At 38.8% G+C, this 22,802-nt stretch overlaps 1 protein-coding gene across 12 annotated transcripts in view; it reads left to right on the top strand.

The window, feature by feature from the left end:
* GAPVD1 (GTPase activating protein and VPS9 domains 1) overlaps positions 1-22,802 on the top strand; it is an 82,106-nt gene that overhangs the window by 33,408 nt on the left and 25,896 nt on the right. For 3 of the 12 annotated variants that reach the window (XM_036260309.1, XM_036260311.1, XM_036260314.1), the window contains exons 4-13: positions 468-554; positions 1,392-1,526; positions 1,638-1,827; positions 5,946-6,106; positions 12,541-12,670; positions 13,786-13,911; positions 16,526-16,699; positions 18,811-18,951; positions 20,041-20,175; positions 20,630-20,749. In XM_036260309.1, the coding sequence (XP_036116202.1) occupies positions 468-554; positions 1,392-1,526; positions 1,638-1,827; positions 5,946-6,106; positions 12,541-12,670; positions 13,786-13,911; positions 16,526-16,699; positions 18,811-18,951; positions 20,041-20,175; positions 20,630-20,749 (1,399 nt within the window). Of the gene's footprint in view, positions 1-467; positions 555-1,391; positions 1,527-1,637; positions 1,828-5,945; positions 6,107-6,512; positions 6,641-12,540; positions 12,709-12,736; positions 12,763-13,785; positions 13,912-16,525; positions 16,700-18,810; positions 18,952-20,040; positions 20,176-20,629; positions 20,750-22,802 lie in introns of those variants that run through there. The other 9 variants (XM_036260313.1, XM_036260317.1, XR_004959462.1 and 6 more) reach the window with 8 other exon arrangements.

The following is a 22,802-nucleotide window of genomic DNA, read 5'->3' as shown; positions in this document are numbered from 1 at the left end:
CCCTCTCCCTTCCTCTCTCTGTCTAAATAATCAATAAAGAAAAAAAAAAGAGATGATGCTGTATGATATTAACTTTCAGCAAAGTGTCATTAAAAAGAGGGGATTAACAGTTACTTTTGGCATAGAGACTTTGCCCTGTGAAGTAATGTTTACTTTCCAAACTGCATTAATTTAAAATTTTCTGAGCACACGTAAAATATAATATCAGAAACAAAGGTGGTATATTTTCTCCTAATGTTGTAGTATGTTAAAGAGAAATTAAAGAAAAATTTCTACTTATTCTATAAACTAAATATAGTAAGAACATTATGTTGATAAGATACACATATGGGACCCTATTTTGTATGTGTGGTCAGGTGGTGTGAATATTATTATGAAACAGATTTTTAGAATAGAATGGAAGTGCTTTCATAGAGAGGACTTTGTGTCTATAGCCTGTGTCTCCTTACCACTGCTTTGGGTTGCAGGTTGGCCGCCTTTTGCAGCAGTTAGCAATGACTGGCTCTGAAGAGGGAGATCCCCGGACAAAGAGCAGCCTTGGAAAATTTGACAAAGTAAGAATGAATACTGTGAAATACACGTGAAATACTGTTTGTAGAAAATTCTGCCGAAGTATTAGCAAACCTAACTATTCCCTTTCTTAAATCTTGTCCTTAGGTGATGTATAAATTAAATATTTTTTCAATGACTCTTGGTATAGCTGTAGTGCATATAATGTTGGATCAGCAGCATTTAAAGGAAAATGTCACTAAAGATGACTAATTCCCATTTATAGAAGTGTTAAGGAGATGACACTATAATGAGAACCAAAGAGCTATTAAGATTATTTTATCTAAGAAGTTTAATTTTTTAAAATTGTCACTAATTCAAATCAGTAATAACTGTATAATTTTAAGTGTATTTCATAAGTTAGTATTTATGTCATTGTTCTATTAATTTAAATAAAATTTTAATTAATCATATTTGAGTAGGCTACATTCAACCTATTTTAAAACTCAAAAGTTATACAGTGAAATTTCCCTTCCACTTCTGATCTCTAGCCTTTATTTCCTCCCCAAAAGTTTCTTGATATTATTATACCTTTTGTGTATGCTTTAAGAGGTCTATATGTATACAAGAAAATTCCTACATATATTTTCCCAATCACTCATTCCTCCCTTTTCACAAATGGTAGGATAGTGTGCACTGTTCTGTATCATGTTTGTTTCATGTACCATAGTATTTTGGAGATTATTCTATATCAATTCATAGAGAATTTAATTTTTTTAAATGTTAGGTTTAATATAATTTTTAAGAAGAAAACTTTTTGCATGCTTGTCCACCTTAATCAGAAATTTTGTTCCCTTATTTTAAAGGGGAGGTATTTCACTGATCTTTTCCTGTTTTAACAGAGCTGTGTTGCTGCTTTCCTTGATGTTGTGATTGGGGGCCGTGCAGTGGAGACTCCTCCAATGTCCTCTGTTAATCTTCTGGAAGGGTTGAGCAGAACTGTGGTTTATATAACCTACAGTCAGCTTATTACTCTGGTAATGGCTTTATTTAATAGGATTTTGTCAGAAGTCACTTATCTAAGCTTGGGCAGAATCATAGATGAGTACATTGTGTGAGAAATATATATTGTGTTTTATTTTTGCAAGGTGAATTTTATGAAGAGTGTGATGTCTGGAGACCAACTGAGAGAAGATAGAATGGCTCTTGACAATTTATTGGCAAATCTACCCCAGGCAAAGCCAGGGAAAAGCAGCAGTTTGGAAATGACTCCCTACAATACTCCTCAGCTCTCTCCAGCAACCACTCCAGCAAATAAAAAGAATCGATTGCCTATAGGTAAAGAGACATTCTCATATTGATGCTTTGCTTTAAGTCTAATATTTCTTTTTAAGCCTTTTTCTTGCTCAGTGTTTTGAAATACAGTTTTAAATATTTTGGAAATATCTTCTCCATATTTACTAAGAGTAATTCAGGTTTTTACAATTGCACTAGGTTAATTAGGTTTAGCAGTAGGCTTTCACTTTATCTAGATACACTTTTCATAATTAATTGAAATCATGCCATATATGGTATAGTTTGTATTTTAGTGTCTTTTCTTAGAAAATTTGGAAGTGTCATTTGTTATAAGTAGTCATTATTTGAATTATGTAGCTCTGTCCTTTCCACAAAGTTCTGAATAATATAATAAAATAATATTGGAAATTCCTGTCAGTGAAGTTGAAATTACATAGGTAATAGGTACTATTTTTTCATTGCTATTAATAATCCCCCCCCCTTTTTAATACATCATTCTTTTTTTTTTTTTTTATCGTCACTCAAGGATATTTTTCCATTTTTTGTTCAGGTAGAGTGGGAGGGAGAGAGAGGAAGAGAGAGAGAGAGAGAAACATCGACGTGAAAGGGACACATCGAGTGGTTGCCACCCGCACGACCCAACCAGGGCCGGGGACAAACCAACCCAGGTATATGCCCTTAGCGAGAACCAAACCCAGGTCTCTCTGGACCGCAGGCCGACGCTCTAACCGCTGAGCAAACTGGCCAGGGCCATCATTCTTTTTTAAAAATTGTTTTCTTTATTGATTTGAGAGAGAGAGGAAGGGAGAAGTGGGGGGGGGGCGATGAAAGAACATCGAATGGCCACCTCCTGCATGCCCCCCCACTGGGGATTTGACTCACAGCCTTTCATAATTAATTGGTGGAGATAAGCACAGAGAATTACCAGGATACCTTGAGAAGGTGACCCTGGAACAAATGAAGCCTGCACTTTCTCTTGAAGGATGAAAGGGAGTTACTCAAAGTAAACAAGACAAGGAAAGAGTTTTTAGCCAAGGGATCAGAGTAGTTTAGTGCCAGTTCTTTAATGACGATGAAGAACTCAGTGATAGTGAACATGAGTAGTTACTATATTTTACATGTTTTGAAGAATGGGATTTCATATTTAAACTTCCATGAACTGATGTGTTAAGAATTATGAGTTTCTTAAAATTAACCTACCTTACATGTAACATAACATGGAATTATATCAATAGGAAAGCACCATATTCTTCAAGTCTTTGACTTTCATCATCCCAAAATGTAAATTTCAGAATTAGAAATAGAAAAAATAACATTTGACACTCAGTGATTTTTTTTTTTTTAAGATACCGTTTGTGTGTATATTTTTGTGTGTGTTTTTTTTATCCTCACCAAGGACATTTTTGCATTTATCTTCAGATAGAGCTGGAGGGAGAGAGGGAGGAAGAGAGAGAGAGAAACATCGATGTGAGAGAGACACATCAACTGGTTGCCATCCACATAACCCCAACTGGGGTCGGGGACAAACTGCAACTGAGGTACATGCCCTTAGTAGGAACCGAACCTGGGTCTCTCTGGTCTGTAGGCCGATGCTGTAACCACTGAGCCAAACCAGCCAGGGTCGTTTTTTAAGAAATTATTTCTATTTATTGATTTTAGAGAGAGAGAGGAAGAGGGGGGAGAGAGAGACATCAATTTGTTGTTCCACTTACTTATGCATTCATTGGTTGCTTCCTATATGTGCCCTGACTGGGATCGAGCCTACAACCTCGGTCCGTCAATTAGGATGAGGCTGTACCAACTGAGCTACCTGGCCTGGCCAGGGCTCAATGATTTAAAAAAAATTTTTTATATGTTTTTATTGATTTTTTTTTTTTTTTTTAGAGATGAAAGGAGAGAAACATTGATGTGAGAGAGAAACATTGATCGGCTGCCTCCTGCATGCCCCCCACTGGGGATCCAGCCCACAACCCAGGCATGTGCCCTGACCAGAAATTGAACCAGGACCTCTCAGTTCATGGGATGATGCTCAATCCACTGAGCCACACTGGCCAGTCAATGATTTTATTATAGGCTATTTGCACTCTTTTTTTTTTTTCCTGTTTTTTTTTTTTTTTATCCTCACCCGAGGACATTTTTCCATTTTTTGTACAGATAGAGTGGGAGGGAGAGAGAGGAACAGAGAGAGAGAGGGAAACATCGATGTGAAAGGGACACATCGAGTGGTTGCCACCCGCACGACCAACCAGGGCCGGGGACAAACTGCAACCGAGGTACGTGCCCTTAGCGGGAACCGAACCCGGGTCTCTCCGGACCGCAGGTGGATGCTCCAACCGCTGAGCCAAACCGGCCAGGACCTATTTGCACTCTTTTAACATGAAGAAATAAATGATTTTTTTGTAAATTAGAGATTTTTTTCTTTATATTCACTGATATACATTAGTCCTTCCACTTCATTTCATCCAGAAGTATCATTAAATACTGGTATAATTGAAAGTAAATTTCAAATGTTTCCCTAGTAGTATTATTGTGTAGTCATGTGACCTGGTCATTGAATTTATTTCATATTTTAAAAAATTTGTCCATTATTCAGAGGGTTGATTTTCTTTCTGTTTAATGCTTTCGCAACCCAGGACAACAGTTAGCAGCCATCACTGCCTGGGATTCCTCAGCCACCAATCTTACAGCTCATATTACTCTAGTAACCCCATTTGGTGGGTAATAGGCTGTTCTTCCTATTCTTGTACAACTTTTATTTAAGAACTAGTTCATAAAAGTGTGCTCCATGTGCATGTTGCTTTTGCTTTATGTAAATTGTTACATGAATTTTGATTACTTGCATTTTATAAATTATGAACTCTGTTGCTTAAGATTCATGTAGTTCATATAGCTGAATTTAAGTTCACAATTCAGTAGAAGATAGTGAGATGAACCTGACTTTTGAAGGTTGATGGGTACCCTGAATTTTGACAGTAAGAGTGACTAATGAGCAGATCTATGGCATTGTGGAGAGAAGAGGACTGTGTTTTAGTTTTTTTTCTTTATTGATTTTAGAGAGAGGGAAAGGGAAAGACAGAAACATCAATCAATGAGAGAGAACATCAATTAGCCTCCTCCTGCCTGCCCCCCACTAGGGATCGGGCCCACAACCTGGGCATGTGCCCTGACCAGGAATCGAACTGGCGACCTCTTGGTGCACGGGTCGATGCTCAACCACTGAGCCACACGGCTGGGCAGAAGAGGACTGTTGATATTTCTGTTTTTAAGTAGGTCAGCTTCAGTCAAAATGTTTTGCTTTATGTTTGTACTTTTGATTATTTTTTTACCGAAATAGAATTGCTAGTTAGTATTCTGGCTTTACTGAATTTTATTGACCTCTGAAAGAAAATTGAAACTTATCACAGAAGGCTAAAGCTCATAGAGAAATTATTACCAACTATCTAAATCTTTCAGAAGTTTTTCTAAGGTCTGTAGGATGGATTATTTTAGAAAAAAGTATTAGGTAGGGAAAAAACACCCTCAAATAATTAGATTCTGTATTAATTAATTTAGAATGTTTCTATTAAGCAGAAAGGAAACTTACACTCAAACAGGGAAATCTTCCCTCTGTCTTTGGAAAGAGGTAATACGTTTCAGGAAAAACAATGTTTTCAAAAACTGATTCTGGTTTTGTCAACAGTTGCCTAATTAATGTATATTATTTTATATGGCTATCAGATTCTACATGAAATTTTATAATGCTTTTGAGTTATTAGTATGGGAGACCTGTGGCAGTTAAATCATTTTGTAGGAGAGATAGTTGAAGGTATCTTGAACAGATAAGAGATAAGGTAGTGCTTTTCCTGTCATCCTAAGTCTTAAATTGATTAGGGCATATTTGCTGTTCTGCAGGTATGGTCATCTGTGTGTCACTCCCTGTCAAGTGAACATGGATCATTGTTTCTGATTCTTAGTTTTGAAGGAGTATCTGTATTAGTCATCAGTAGAGTAACTGGGAAGATACAGGTGTTTTTTTTTTCATACTCATATTCTCACCATTCTTTCTTTTTGTGCATGCGCAAATGTTCTACATTAATAGAAAATATGTTTTTGTATTTAGTGTGCCATTTTCTTTATTTTATCTTTTTCTCTAAATTGTCTTATTTAAATTTTGTTATTAGCAACTCGGAGCAGAAGTCGCACCAATGTGCTAATGGACTTACATATGGACCATGAAGGATCATCTCAAGAAACCATCCAGGAGGTGCAGCCAGAAGAAGTGTTGGTTATTTCCTTAGGGACAGGCCCCCAGCTTACTCCAGGGATGATGTCAGAAAATGAGGTATAAATGTATTGTTACATTTAACTTATAGCCACCACTGTTTAGAAATTTAGATTCTGGTCTTCTAATTAATGGTTACTTGCTTCTATAAATTAGTATGCATTAAATGAAAATTTTCATTGTTGTCAGTGGAACTACCATGACACACCATCAAATGCTAAACTTCCTGTGCCCTACACATTGGTACATCTATGGTGCTGTATTTGGTGACCAGGACCACACCAAAAGGAATTCTCCTTATAGTAGACGAGACAGGAAGCCAGGAGGTTGTGGTATGGAAATCGAAGAGACTTTCCCAGTCATTTGCAGGGAGTGTTTTATGTTTCTTTTCTTTCTGATATACCCAGTGGTATTTCTGCTTTAATGACCAAACATTCTTTAGAAATTCTTTCTTTTCTTTGGCCAGTTAGGAAGAAATGGAAGAGATAACTGTGAAAACTAAAAATATAAAATATTTTGAAGAAATGGGATCAGGGCTATGGGAATCATTTTTAAGATGTTTATAAACAAGAGCTTGGGACAGGGCAAAAGGAAAGAAGAAATCTTGACTGTTTAAGGTAAGAGCCCTCCTCATACATTGTGACCTCCTGTAAAAGAAGCAGCATCTTACATTCAACAGCGATTGCTTACTATTTAAGAAAACCTAGTCCTGGCCTGGGAATAAGGGACCAGTTACAGGGTTGATAAAGTGATGATGGTCATTGGCTGTGTTTGGAACTGTGTGACATCATTCATAGGAAAGAGGACTGTCAAACTCTCAAACTCTGTCCCTCTACACACACAAAAATGAATGAGCTGGCAGAAACTGTCAGAATGAACTTTTTAGGGACCCTGGAATGGAATAAAAAACTCAGTAAGAACCAGGGCAATACTTAATGAGGGAAAAAACAGTTGATTGTCAGTCAGTGAGCTCTGTGGCATTTACCTTACCATGTTACCTGTCCCCAACCCCCAGTTCAGTGGCAGCCTTGAAGACTGCGGTCTGTATTCCAGTGCAGGGAAATGTCTTCATTGTGGTGTGATACCTTTGTTTTCATTAATTTGTACCACTCTGTATGCCTTTAAGTTGATGGTTGCCTGAAGATTCATTGCACATCACTTACTATGAGTTTAAAGGTCTGAGTTATCTTAAAAATACAGAGTGTAAAATTTTATGTCTGCATTTAATTTCAAGCAAATAGGAAAATATCTACTTTTAAGTAACGTTTTTATTAATCCTTAACTGAGCCTATTTTTCCATTGATTTTTCTTTAAATAAAGTGGAAGGGAGAGGGAGGGAGAGAAAGAAACAGAGAAACATTGATGTGAGGGACACATCGATTGGTTGCCTCCCGCATGACCCTGACCAGGGCTGGGGATCACACCTGCAACCCAGGTATGTGCCCTTGACTGAGAATTCGAACCTACAACCTTTCAGTCCGTAGGCTGATGCTCTAACCTCTGAGCCAAACTGGCCAGGGTTTAGATAGCTTTTTTGTTGTTGTTAATTCTCACCTGAGGATATTTTTTCCATTGATTTTTTAGATAGACTGGAAGAAAGGGAAAGGGAGGGAGGAAGGGAGGGAGAGAGAGAAAGAGAAACGTTGATGTGAAAGAGACACAGTGATTTTTTGCCTCCTGCATGACCCCGACTGGGGCTGGGGAAACCTGCAGTGCCCTTGACTGGAAATCGAACCTGTGACCCTTTGGTCCTCAGGCTGATACTCTAACTGCTGAGCCAAACCCGCCAGGGCTTAAGTAACTTTTTAATACCATTACATGAGTAAATATATAGAGCCATTTAAAAACCTGTAATTTACTCATATAAGTGCAGGGCCAAAACAGCACCTAGAGGTTTTTGTGTTTTTTTGGTGTGTGTTTTTTTCTTATTAAGTAAGGATACTATTCTTCCTTCATATTCCAGCAGCAACCTAGGAACCCAATGGCTTTGAGTTCAAGTTTCAGGTGTGTCTAAAACCTGCTGTTTAACTTCCAACGAAGCATTCAGTTCTTCATTGAGTTGGAGGTACACATACAAAGCTGAGTTATGAGGTTTATGGGGAGTGACAAGTAATTATGTCATTTGGAAATCCTCTGACAAATAGAAAATGTTATAAAAAGGCCATCAGCTCTAAGCTACAGGTGGCTGTGAAGTCACATACCAGCTTCTGGTATGGACTTTTGTGGCCATGTGTATAGTGATTGAATGGGGGTTCAAACTAGTCTAGTCGATTAAATTCTGGTGTCTCGCCCTGGCCAGTTTGGCTCAGTGGTTAGAACGTCGGCCTCCTGACTGATGAGTCACAGGTTCAATTCCAGCCAAGGGCACGTACCTTGGTTGCGGCTTGTCCCTGGCCTTGGTTGGGGTCACGTGGGAGGCAACCAGTTGATGTATCCCTCTCACACCGATGTTTCTCTCTCTCTTCCTCTCCCTCCTTCCCACTCTATCTGAACAAAAATGGAAAAATGTCCTTGTATGAGGATTAAAATAATAATAATTATAAACTCGGGTATCTATTTGTTTATATGTTTTTTTTTCTTGTTAACTTTGTTGTTCCACTTATTTATGCATTCATTAGTTGATTCTTTTTTTTTTTTTATTTTATTTTTGGTACAGATATTTCTCCTTTTTTACCCCATTGACTCTCTTCCCCATCCCCCCCCCATTTCCCCAGTTTTGTTGTCCATGTCCATTGGTTATGCATACATGCATATAAGTTCTGTGGTTTATCTCCTCCCCCCTCCACCACTCCCTCTTCCTAGGGTTGTCAGTCTGAACCTTACTTCCATATCTCTGGGTCTACCCTATTCCTCAGACTGTTATGTTCATTATATTCCACAGATAAGTGAGATCATGTGATACTTGTCTTTTTCTGCTTGGCTTGTTTCGCTTAGGATAATACTTTCCAGGTCTCTCCATGTCGTCTCAAAGGATAAGAGATCTTTTTTTCTTACATCTGCATAGTATTCCATTGTGTACATGTACCACAGCTTTTTTTTTTATCCTCACCCGAGGACATTTTTTGTTCAGGTAGAGTGGGAGGGAGAGAGAGGAAGAGAGAGAGAGAGAAACATCGATGTGAAAGGAACACATCGAGTGGCTGCCACCCGCACGACCAACCAGGGCCTGGGACAAACTGCAACCAAGGTACATACCCTTAGCGGGAACCAAACCTGGGTCTCTCGGGACCGCAGGCTGATGCTCTAACCACTGAGCCAAACCAGCCAGGGCTGTACCACAGCTTTTTTATCTATTCACCTACTGATGGACACTTGGGCTGTTTCCAGATCTTAGCTATTGTAAATAGTGCTGCTATGAACATGGGGGTACATATATTCTTTCTGATTGGTGTTTCAGGCTTCTTAGGGTATATTCCTAGAAGTGGGATCACTGGCAATTCAATTTTTAATTTTTTGAGGTAACACCATAGTGTTTTCCATAGTGGCTGTACCAGTCTGCATTCCCACCAACAGTGTACTAGAGTTCCCTTTTCTCCACACCCTCGCCAACACTTATTTGATGATTTGTTGATGGCAGCCATTCTGAACGGTGTGAGGTGATACCTCATTGTTGTTTTAATTTGCATCTCTCTGATGATTAGTGATGTTGAGCATTTCTTCATAAGACTCTTGGCCATTTGTATGTCCTGTTTGGAGAGGTGTCTATTCAGGTCCTCTGCCCACTTTTTAAATGGGTTTTTTGTCTTCCTTTTGTTGAGTTGTATGAGTACTCTATATATTTTGGAAATAACCCCTTATCTGATGTATCATTGGCAATGATGCTCTCCCATACAGTGGGTTGCCTTTCCATTTTGATGGTTGTATCTTTTGCTGTGCAGCTTTTTAGTTTGATGTAGTCCCATGTGTTCATTTTTTCCTTTGTTTCTGTTGCCTTAGGTGATGTATCAATGAAAATTCTGCTGCGTATGATGTCTGAAATTTTGTTGCCTACATTTTCTTCTAGGATTTTTATGGATTCATGGGTCACATTTAAGTCTTTTATCCATTTTGAGTTTATTTTTGTGTATGGTGTAAGTTGATGGTCTAGTTTCATTTCTTTGCATGTAGCTGTCCAATTTTCCCAACACCATTCATTAAAGAGGCTGTCTTTACTCCATTGTATGCTCTTGCCAACTTTGTCAAATATTAATTGAGCATAATGTCTTGGGTCCATTTCTGGGTTCTCTGTTCTTGTTCTGTTTCACTGGCCTATGTGCCTGTTCTTGTGCCAGTACCAGGCTGTTTTGATTACAGTCGCTTTGTAGTATAACCTGATATCTGGTATTGTGATCCCACCTACTTTGTCCTTTTTCAAGATTGCTGTGGCTATTCAGGGTCTTTTTTGGTTCCATATGAACTTTTGAAGTATTTGTTCTAGTTCTCTGAAATATGTCGTTGGTATTTTGATGGGGATTGCATTGAATCTATAGATTGCTTTGGGTAATATGAACATTTTAATGCTGTTAATTCTTCCAATCCATGAACAAGGTATGTGCTTCCACTTTTTTTTATATCTTCCTCTATTTCTTTTTTCAATATCCTGTAGTTTTCTGCAAATAGGTCTTTTACTTCTTTGGTTAAATTTATTCCTAGGTATCTTAATTTTTTTGCCGCGATGGTAAATGGGATTTTTTTAGTTTCTCTTTCTGAGAGTTCATCGTTGGTATATAAGAATGCTGTTGATTTCTTGACATTAATTTTGTATCCTACTACTTTACCAAATCCATTTATTAAGTCTAGTAGATTTTTGATGGATTCTTTAGGGTTTTCTATGTATAATATCGTGTCATCTGCAAATAATGATAGTGTCACTTCCTCCTTTCCAATTTGGATCCCTTTTATTTCTATGTTAAATAAGAGTGGCAAAAGTGGACATCCCTGTCTTGTTCCTGTTCTTAAGGGAAATGCTTTTAGTTTCTGCCCATTGAGGATGATGTTGGCTGTAGGTCTTTCATATATGGCCTTTATTATGTCGAGATATGATCCCTCTATTCCCACATTGCTGAGCGTTTTTATCAGAAATGGGTGCTGGATTTTGTCGAATGCTTTCTCAGCATCTATTGATATGATCGTTTGGTTTTTATTCTTCATTTTGTTTATGTGGTGTATTACATTTATTGATTTGCGAATATTATACCAGCCTTGTATCCCTGGGATGAATTCTACTTGGTCATGGTGAATAATTTTTTTGATATATCACTGGATTCAATTTGCTAGTATTTTGTTCAGGATTTTGGTGTCTATGTTCATCAGGGATATTGGCCTGTAGTTTTTTTTCTTTGTAGTGTCTTTTTCTGGTTTTGGAATTAGAATTATGCTGGCCTCATAAAATGAGTTTGGAAGTCTTCCTTCTTCTTGAATTTTTTGAAATAGTTTGAGGAGAATGGGTGTTAGTTCATTTTTGAATTTTCGGTAAAACTCCCTCGTGAAGCCATCTGGGCCTGGGCTTTTGTTTGCTGGGAGAGTCTTGATTCCCTCTTCAATTTCCTTAGTTGTAATTGGTCTGTTCATGTTTTCTATCTGTTCCTGGTCCAGTTTTGGGAGACTGTGTGTTTCTAGAAATTTGTCCATTTTGCTTAGATTGTCGAATTTGTTGCCATATAATTGTTCATAGTAGTTGTTAATTTTTTTTCTTTATTGATTTTTTTATTTTTAATCTTCACCTGAGGATTTTTTTTTTTTTTTTCTATTTATCATCAGATAGAGAGGGAGGGAGGGAGGGAGGGAGGGAGGGAGGGAGGGGGAGAGGGAGAGAGGAACATCGTTGTGAGAGAGACACATCGACTGGGTGCCTCCTGCACAACCCGACCAGGGCCAAGAACAAACTGCAACCGAGGTACATGCCCTTGACCAGAATCGAACCCACGACTCACTGGTCCATAACTGATGCTCTAACTGCTGAGCCAAACAGGCCAGGGCATTTGGTTGATTTCTTGTATGTGCCCTGACCAGGGATCGAACCCACACACTTGGCATTTCAGGACGATGATCTAACCAACTGAGCCACCTAGCCAGGGCTTTATGTGCATCTTTTATTTACCCTCAATAACTCAATGGCATACACACTGCTATCAGCATTTTATAGATGAAAGAATGGAGGTTTAGGCAGTTTAAATAACTTATCCAAGATAACATAGTTGGCACATGGCAGAAGCAGAAGGACTGGCCTGCTGCACCACAGCCTTCTGATTCTTAAAATCCTGACCACTGCTGATTTGCTGTCCGGTTGCCCGTTCACGCTCTGGTACCTGTAGGGCGATGGAAGGGCATAGGTTCAGTTCTTCTCACTGATACTTACACTTTTCTTCTAGGGGTACTTAAAAGTTTGATTAGAACCTTATAGATTGGTTTATAGATAAAAATGATAATTTAAGATTAAAAAGAACTTAAATATGTATTTGCTGTAGTTTGGTTTTTTTTCAGGTGTGACAAACCAATGGCATTTTAATTTTTAGGTCCTAAACATGCAACTTTCGGATGGAGGACAAGGAGATGTCCCTGTCGATGAAAACAAACTCCACGGTAAACCTGATAAAACCTTGCGCTTTTCCCTCTGCAGTGATAATCTGGAAGGAATATCTGAAGGTGAAGGGTTACTTCATTCAAGGAGTTGTGTAATTCAAGTAATATTTTGTTTTGTGTTCTTTAAAGGAGCCTTATAGATTATAATTATACCAGTTGTGCCCCTGACTGAGGAGAGTAATGAAGTTTTCCTCTAATGATCTGGAACAGTTGGCTGTAAGATTGTTTCTTGAATAAAATTAAGATTGCAAGAAAAACAATTTTTAAAAAAAGATTGCAAGAGACTTTTGATCATATAAAATGGAGAAGATATGAGTCTTCACTGAGATTTGAATAATACCAAGTTTTGTTTCTCTAATGTTGACATATACCGAAATGTATAGAGCTCCTTTAGAGCGATGCAATGCATGTCTAAATGGGAAAAATGGACTCACTAGTATTTCAGGATGTTGTGTATATTTCTAATGTTCTGTTTATTCTCACACTCACACGTTTTATGAAGAGGAAAGATAAAATGGAAATAGGAATAAAAAGAAATTTAAAGGCAAGATTTTGAAGTGAGACTGTCATTCCATATTCTACTAGGACCAATATTTTTAATGAAAAAGTTCAAGTTTACTAACATTTTAGAATAAACATAAAATGTGATAACTTTTTCTTTCCTCTAATTTTTCAAAACATAAGTAATGTACATTCATTCTAGAAAATGCTGAAAAAAATGGAATTATCTGCAATCTTACCATTCTGTTAATAACAGTTAACATTTTGGTTTATTTATAGCAAGATTAGGTTGATGCTGTTTTGTAACCTTTTTTTGTTTAACAATATAACAGTAACATTTCTCTTGATAATTTAACATTCTTAAATAACATGGTGTTTAATGGCTATTTTGTATCATAATTTATTTAAACATTCTTCTGTGATTAAAAATGTAAATTGCTTCCATTTTCTGCTTGTAAGAAGCCCTGAAATAAGCAACTTTAGATGTATTTTTGAATTGTTCCTTAGGATAATTCTCTAGAAGCAGAATTGCTGGCCTAAAGGGCATATATATTTTTAAGGTATAAACGCAGCGTTAAAAGCACTTTACGTAGTCTTTAGTCCTTTATCAAGGCATGAAAAGTTGCATGATGGCTCATGACTATTTAAGCTCACTCACAGTAGAAACGTTTCTCTAGGTCCTTCAAATCGCTCCAACTCAGTGTCCTCTCTAGACCTAGAAGGAGAGTCTGTATCAGAACTGGGAGCAGGACCTTCTGGCAGTAATGGAGCTGATGCTCTCCAGCTACTGGAGCATGAGCAAGGTAAGGTGAAGGGGACACAGGTGCTGAAGTAGCAAAGGACTTACCTGGTTGCAAGAGAAACGATGTGTTGCCATGTGAGTTGGCCATGGTCAGTAAGACTAAATTTGATTATAGAATGACCATTAGACTTACATTTATTCATAGTTCCTTCAGTTCTTCAAGATGTGTTTAGTTGGTAAGTGAATTGTTTAGATTTTAGTTACATAGAAAAATGAAAATGAATGGCTTGAATTCTGTAACATTTGGTATTTCAATTCTGTAATATTAAAATTTTAAGAGACACAAAGATAAAACCTCATGGCTCAAGGAACCTGGAACAGGGAGAGAACGGTACACAAATGTGGCAGTTCTGAGTGATTGAAAATTTAGGGGAAAGCTTATTGGAAGAAAATACCAGCCTTAAAGCCTGGCTGGCATTGCACTGGCAGGAATGGTATAAGCTATAAGCAAGTCAGAGAGGTGGGAAACCACAGTATTTATTTGGGAACTACCATGTAGGGCAGTGGTTCTCAACCTTTCTAATACCACAGCCCTTTATTTATTTATTTATTTATTTTTAATCCTCACCAGAGGACGTTTTTTCCATTTTTTGTTCAGGTAGAGTGGGAGGGAGGGAGAAGAACAGAGAGAGAGAAACATCGATGTGAAAGGGACACATCGAGTGGCTGCCACCCGCACAACTGACCAGGGCCGGGGACAAACTGCAACCGAGGTACATGCCCTTAGTGGGAACTGAACCCGGGTCTCTCCGGACCACAGGCCGACGCTGTAACCGCTGAGCCAAACCGGCCAGGGCAACCACAGCCCTTTAATACAGTTCTTCATGTTGTGGTGACCCCCAACCATAAAATTATTTTTGTTGCTACTTCATAACTGTAATTTTGCCACTGTTATGAATCACCATTGGAAATACATGTTTTCCGATGGTCTTAGGCAACCCCTGTGAAAGGGTCGTTCGATCCCAAAAGGGCTCGTGACCCACAGGTTGAGAACCACTGATGTAGGGAATAGCACGAAGTAAGGACTGGGAAACAGCTGGGTCCCTGTTGTACTTTGGGAAGATTAATCTGAAAAGGGTCTTTGGATTGTATTTAAAGACTACTGGTGGCCTTCAGTGGGGTGTGAAGGGTACATGTTCTCAACTGGGTTTGAGGCAGTGATTCTTGCAATTCATTGTGCATAAAAATTACCTGGGGAGTTTAAAAAACAAGAACCACTTTTCATGTCTCATTTCTAGAAACCCTGGTTCGGTCCATTTTAGAGAGGAGGAGAGCATTGCCAGTCGGGGTATGGGTGGCGTGAATAAAAGCAGTGGTATAGTTTACTGGATCAATTTGTCATTGTATCAATTAGGATTAAATTTTCTACAAACAGTAGAGAAAACTAAAATAATGCTAGCTTACAACAGAAACTGGGAGCCTGTCACCTCCTTAACAGGCCCTCTATCTAGGTCACTCTGATGTAGGGGTTGGCAGTCTACATTTTGTGAACACTAGATTCAGACATGAATTGCAGACTGTTGCTTCTCATTAGAGAAAACTCTAGAATTGGGGTGGGAGGGATATATCCAAGTCAAATGAAAAATATTTTTTAGTATGGGTTTATCAGTTAATTATTGCCACAGTGTTATGTAACAAGCCACCTTAAAACTTAATGATTTAAAACAGTAAACATTTATTTCTGCTCTCAAGTCTGTGTGTCAGCTGGGTGCTGTTTCTGCTTTGGACTGGGCTCACTGATACATCTATGGTCACCAGTGGTCGAGTAGGGAGTTCTGCTAATCTTAGCTGGGGGTCGATTGGTCAGTGGGGAGCTGGCATGTCTAGAATGATCTTTGCTTTGCTCCAGTGTGGACCCTCATCCTCCTGGCCAGCTTAAGCTTGTTCTCATGAGAGAAGCAAGGGTGAGAGAGAAAGCAAAAGTTTATAATGTCACTGGAGGCCTAACCTCACAACTGGCACACTTCCTCTGTACCCTTTTGGCCAAAGCGAGTAATAAGGCCCTGTGCAAATTCAAAGAGATAAGAATATATCCTGATTCTTTTTTTTTTTTTTTTATAAATCCAAATTTTTTTTCCAGAAAATGAATTTTCTTTTTTTTTTTGAATCCTCACCCGAGGATATTTTTACATTATCTTCAGACAGAGTAGGAGGGGAAGAGAGAAACATTGATGTGAGAGGACACATCGATTGGTTGCCACCTGCACGACCCCAACTGGGGCTGGGGACAAACCACAACTGAGGTACGTGCCTTTGGCCGGAATCAAACCTGGGACTCTGGTCCACAGGCTGATGCTCTAACCACTGAGAAAACCGGCCGGGGCTATCTCAGTTCTTGATCAAAGTCACACTGCAGTGGTTGAGGATACAGGGAGACAATTGATTGCATTGATGGCCCCAGTTAATCTGCAGGAAGGGGAGTACATATACTGAGCTCAGTTCAGAGAGGGAAAGACTACACCTGTGGGGGAATAATTCAATGTTTTGGTATTGTGTGCCCAGTGCTAACTATAAAATATGTAAAATGGATTTCAAATACTTAAAGTTCTTCAAATTTGATTAAGAAATCATAGTTGTGTTACCATTTTTTAAGTGCTTAATTTTGTTTTTGATAGCCACGACACAAGATAATCTTGATGATAAACTGAGGAAGTTTGAAATTCGTGATATGATGGGATTGACAGATGATAGGGATATATCAGAAACAGTGAGTGAGACCTGGAGTACAGATGTCTTAGGAAGTGATTTTGACCCTAACATTGATGAAGATCGTTTGCAAGAAATTGCAGGTAACTACTCTTTAATGTCTCTGGAAGATTGCTATTTAGTTGTTCATATCCACCACCCTTCTTGGGAGGGAACTTCAGTGCTCCGACAGCACTGACTGGGAAACAGAGATAGCTGCATATAACAAGGCATTTCTGTATTTTTTTTTTTCTTTACTTAAATATAGGTATGCTTTTCCTGTCTGTGTTTAACTCTACCCCCACTCCCCTAAAGAAGAAAAACCAGTCTTTTGAATTAGCTTATTGTCCAGTATTGTTTGTAGTATATGTTCTTAGTCGATGATTAGGATGTTCTTTAGAGACTAAACACCTAAGATGAAAATTCTGATTACAGCCATAAATCTTTCAGAATAATATGATACTGAGAACCTCTAGAAATTGAATTTACCTCTGGAAGGATTAATTCAGTTCCAAAAAGTAACCAGTTTTTTTCTTTTTCTTTTTTTTTTATATCAAGTTTATTGATGTATAATTTACAAACATTAAAATTCATCCCTCTTAGGATACTGTTCTGTGAATTCTGAAAGATTCATTCTGTCTTGTAACCACCATCTTCATTTTCTTTTTCTTTTTCTTTTTTATCCTCACCCGAGGACATTTTTTCATTTTTTGTTCATATAGAGTGGGAGGGAGAGAGAGGAAGAGAGAAAGAGAGAAACATCGATGCGAAAGGAACCCATCGAGTGGCTGCCACCCGCACGACCAACCAGGGCCAGGGACAGGGACAGACTGCAACTGAGGTATGCACCTTTAGCAGGAACCGAACCCGGGTCTCTCTGGACCACAGGCCGACGTTCTAACCGCTGAGCCAAACCGGCCAGGGCTTCATTTTCTTTTTAAATCATGGAACATTTCAAACAAATACCAGGCAGAATAGCATAATGAGCTTTGCGTACCCATCATTCAGCTTCAGCAGTCACACACACACATGGCCAGCTTGTTTCATCTCTTCTCCCACCCACTACCTTTTATCCCCTTCCCCCATTATGTTTCAGCAGGTTCCAGACTTTATATTTGTAATTAGGTAATGACATATCTTTAAAAGGTAACTTTTACCAGTAACTTTTTCCCAGAAGTTTTTTCATGCACTGGAGTAGAATTGTTCTTGTATTAGGTTTAGCCAGAAGTAGTGGAGCATTGAACTTGAGTATTTTTAACAAAGGTGTATAATAATGTTTAATCCTGTATGTATTTTTGTTGTTGTTGTTGTTGTTAATCCTTAACCGAGGATATTTTTTCCATTGATTTTTGGAGAGGGTGGAAGGGAGGGAGGGAGGGGAGAGAGAGGGGGGGAGAAAAGGGGTGGGGAAGAGAGAAGGAGAAGTAAAGAGAGAGAAACATCGATGTGAGAGACACACATCAATTCGTTGCTTCCTGCATGCACCCTGACCAGGGCTGGGGATTGAACCTGCAACCCAGGTACGTGCCCTTGACTGGGATTCGAACCCTTGACCCTTCGGTGTGTGGGCTGATGCTCCAAGCACAGAGCCACACCAGCCAGGGCAATCCTGTATAATTTTTAAGTAGTGTAAATAGATTTCTTAATTGGTTCTTGCATTACTTTGTTCCAGATGCTAAAGCATTTAGTATTTTTTCTGGCAGTAAGCTCTATTTGAGCAATAAGCTGTATTTGCAGTTAAACAGGTGCTGGAGAAGCAATGTGTGTTTACTGCAAATATATTTTATTGCTCTGAATATGTGGCTAATGTGCCAGAAGAAAACATATTTCGGCCAGTATAACTTTTGTGTTTAAATGTCTCCATTTGAGTGTTTTTAATCCTTGCAGGACTATAAATTTGAGAGAGTTATTAGGAACACACATAAAATTTGCTGAAAAACCAAGGTGAAAGCTAGTTGAAATGACTTGATCTAACAATGTGTTTTCTCTATGGAGAGTCCAAGGTGAACAGGAGGCAATAGATGAAAAAGAGCTTGCGACCACAAGTGGGAATTTGAGGTTTTAGTGGTGTTATTGATTGAAATGACTCTTACCTTGGCTTCTTTCTTGTGGATAGAGTAGAGAGGTTTGTTAGGGTTAGTGTTTGGCTTTTCTCCATTATTGCTGCTTTCCATCAGGATCTTTGTTAACCCTTTGCTCCCCACTGGTTATACAGGTGCAGCAGCAGAGAACATGTTAGGCAGTTTACTGTGCCTGCCAGGGTCAGGATCAGTGCTTCTTGACCCCTGCACTGGTTCTACCATATCAGAGACAACAAGCGAAGCTTGGAGTGTAGAGGTTTTGCCAAGTGACTCAGGTTAGTATGCTGTCATTATTTGCATTTTGATTTGCACAGAAGTTTTAAATGTAAGGAATTCTAATTTCTGTATATGGACATTTTGTCAGATATACATTTGACATATACATTGACAAGTGTGAGGAAATCATATTGCTAAGAATGTCAAATGGAAAATTAGTTTATGGCATTTTCTGTTCATCAAGAAAAAATGCAGTGTTGGATGGCATTGGCTAAGATGGCAGGAGCTTTCTGACTCTGCGTTCAGTTCTTTTGGAAGCAACTGTTAGTAATTCATCAGGGTTCTGTGTGGGACACTGAGTCCAGTGTGTCCCACTAACTCATCACAAAAGAGCATCCCTGAGTGGTTGGATGCCTGGTAAGCATGTTTAGATTTACACGGGGAGAACTTGACCCTTTAAAAGATATCTAATGTATTCTTGAAATGCACTGAAATTGAGACTCTGGAGTATTGAGAATTATTTTGTGCAGAATTATTGTAAATGTATATAAAGTGTTTTGTATTTTCTTTTTTCTCATGTATTGTATTTCTATTTTATTTTTTTCTGATTATGAAGATAACTCTTTGCCTTCAACTAAATGTCAACTACCAGAATGCAAATATAAATAACTGTGTGTGAATTACATTCTGTCTAATCTTCTTGGCTCAAGAATAATTAAGTGGTCCTGATATGTGTTTTATAATCTTAACACATTCAGATATGCTAACCTTTACATAAGGAGACAGTAGGATTAGCTCACTATCTGTTGAGCATCAATAGTTGTTTTTTAGAAAGTGGTTGATTTAATGCTAGGTTATTTCATATTCTCTTGCTCAGTGTACTTGCTAACCAAGAGCACATACTATGAGATTAGTGACATGGAAGCAGTTTTCATCTTTGCATGACAAACTGGCCTAGATTGGGGATGAAAATCACAACCTTACTTTCTTAACACTTAATCTAACTAACTTTGCTAACTGGCCCAGACTTAGAAATCTATTTACACTGATTTCATTCATGCCCTGGTAGCTTTCATCATCTGGGTCACAAGCTGAAACTGTGGCATGCTAACAAATCACTAATGTGACACCTCACATCTTCTGTTTAGAGGCCCCAGATCTAAAGCAGGAGGAACGTCTGCAGGAACTGGAGAGCTGTTCGGGACTGGGCAGCACATCTGATGATACGGATGTCAGGGAGGTCAGTTCCCGCCCCAGCACACCAGGCCTCAGTGTTGTGTCGGGTATGTCTGTCTTGTTTTAAGGAATAAGGATTTCAAGATGTGTTCCCACCTCCCTATTTATAAAGTTGATAGCAAAGAAATGTGTTTTATTTAAGAGCTGAGTAATTTCCGGAAAAAAAAAAAAGATTTCTATGGACCCTTAAATCTATGAGAATTGAATGTTGTGGCTTTTTTAGAGCCTGTTGAAGTAATTGGCAGACAGTCTGTATGTGTTCCCTCTATACCTCTATCTGTTCTTGGTAGCTGTGCTACTGTATTTAAATGTCATATGATAGTTCTGGTTATGTTGCGCAAATGTAAGCAATAGTACAATAAAGGATAATTATTGTACAACTCACATGTATAAAATTGGGATGCAAAAATTTGAGAATGTTTACATTTCCCCAAATCTCATATACTTTTTGTGTGGTTATTTTGTTCTTTCTGTTTATTTTTTTGCTTTCTTTTTTTTAAGGCATCAGTGCAACCTCTGAGGATATTCCCAATAAGATTGAAGACCTGAGATCAGAGTGCAGCTCTGACTTTGGGGGTAAAGATTCTGTCACTAGTCCAGACATGGATGAAGTAACTCATGGTAAGAAGGGGAAATGATTTTTTAAAACAGTCACACTTGCCCTGGCTGGTTTGGCTCAGCGGTTAGAGCATCGGCCTGTGGGCTGGAGAGTCCTAGGTTCAGTTCCTGCTAAGGGCATGTACCTCGGTTGCAGTTTGTCCCCAGCCCCAGGTGGGTGCAGGTGGTGACCACTTGATGTGTCTCACGTCAATGTTTCTCTCTCCCCCCCCCCACCCCTCTGCCTCCTGCTCTGTCTGAGAATAAATGCAAAAGTGTCCTTGGGTGAGGATTAAAAAATAAATAAATAAATACATAAATAAATAAAACAGTCACACTCGTGGTGAGACTGGCAGTCTTACACATTGCTGGTGATAATATCAATTGTTATAGCACGTTGGGGCATAATTTGGCAATAGGTATATAAGGCCTTAAAAATTCACATACTGCCGTGGCCGGTTTGGCTCAGCAGTTATAGAGTGTCGGCCTGCGGTCCAGAGAGACCTGGGTTTGGTTTCTGCTAAGGACACGTACCTCAGTTGCAGTTTGTCCCCAGCCCTGATTGGGTCATGCGGGTGGCAGCCACTCGATGTGTCCCTTTTACGTCAATGTTTCTCCCCCCCCCCACTCTATCTGAACAAAGAATGGAAAAATGTCCTTGGATGAGGATTAAAAAAAAAAAAATTTCACATACTAAATTTGGTCCACCTTAGGAATCAGTCATAAGGAAATAGTTCCATGTATGGAGAAAGTCTTATGCACAAAGATATTGTTTTTATTTATTTATTTATTTATTTATTTTTGGTTAATCCTCACCCAAAGATGTTTTTCCATTGATTTTTTTTTGTGTTTTTAAGGAGTGAAAGGGAGGGAAGGAGGGAGGGAGAGAGAGAAACATTGATATGAGAGAGATACATCTGTTGGTTGTCTCCCATATGACTCTGACTGGGGCTGGGGATGGAACCTGCAACCCAGGTATGTGCCCTTCACCGGGAATTGAACCTGTGACCCTTTGGTCTCTGGGCCAATGCTCTAACCACTGAGCAACTGGCCAGGGCACAAAGATGTTCTTTAATGTTAATGTTTGCAAATAATTTAGAAATAACCTAATCATAGAATGGCTAAACCACTTATTAGAATTTACGCGGTTATTTTTATTTATTTATTTTTCATTGATTTTAGAAAGAGAGGAAGGGAGAGAGAGAGAGAGAAATATTGATGAGAGAGAACATCTATTGGCTGCCTCCTACATGCCCCCCACTAGAGATTGGGCCCACAACCTGGGTATGTGCCCTGACCAGAAATTGAACTGGCGACCTCTTGGTGCATGGGTCGACGCTCAACCACTGAGCCATACTGGCTGGGCTATGCAGTTATTTGTTTGTTTGTTTATTTATTTATTTATTTTTTATCCTCACCCAAGGACATTTTTGCATTTATCTTCAGATGGAGCAGGAGGGAGAAAGGGAGAGAGAGAGAGAAAGGGAAACATCGATGTGAGAGAGACACATCGATTGGTTGCCACCCACACAACCCCAACTGGGGCCGGGGACGAACCACAACCGAGATACCTGCCCTTAGCGAGAATCGAACTTGGGACTCGCTGGTTTGTGGGCTGATGCTCTAACCGCTGAGCCAAACTAGTCAGGGCTATGCAGTTATTTTTTAAATGCTTTAAATAATGTGAAATAATTTGGAGAAATTTCTGGAACATATCACTTGGAAACTGTATTTTAAACAATTTTATATATAAGACAAAACATTTAAAAATCTATTATAGTGAAAACACTGGAAAGAAACACCAAACTGCTAGCAGTAGTTTTAAACATATATTGGGTACTGGATTTCGAGATACCTTTTTTTTTTTTTTTAACATTTTTGTTTGTTCTATACCAAGGTTTCTCATCCTCAGTACTATGGACATTTGGGTCAGATAGTTCTTTGTTGTGGGGCCTGTCCTGTGCATTGTAGGATATTTAGCAGCATCTCTGGCCTCTACTGGGAGCACACCACCTTCTTCTCTCCCTTGCAGTTGTAACAACCAAAAATGTGTCCAGACATTGTCAAATGATTGCTG

Source organism: Molossus molossus, unplaced genomic scaffold, assembly GCF_014108415.1.
Source record: "Molossus molossus isolate mMolMol1 unplaced genomic scaffold, mMolMol1.p scaffold_m16_p_14, whole genome shotgun sequence".
Lineage (NCBI taxonomy): Eukaryota > Metazoa > Chordata > Mammalia > Chiroptera > Molossidae > Molossus > Molossus molossus.
The sequence above is the reverse complement of the archived record's forward strand: the minus strand, read 5'-3'. Positions and strand labels throughout refer to the sequence as shown.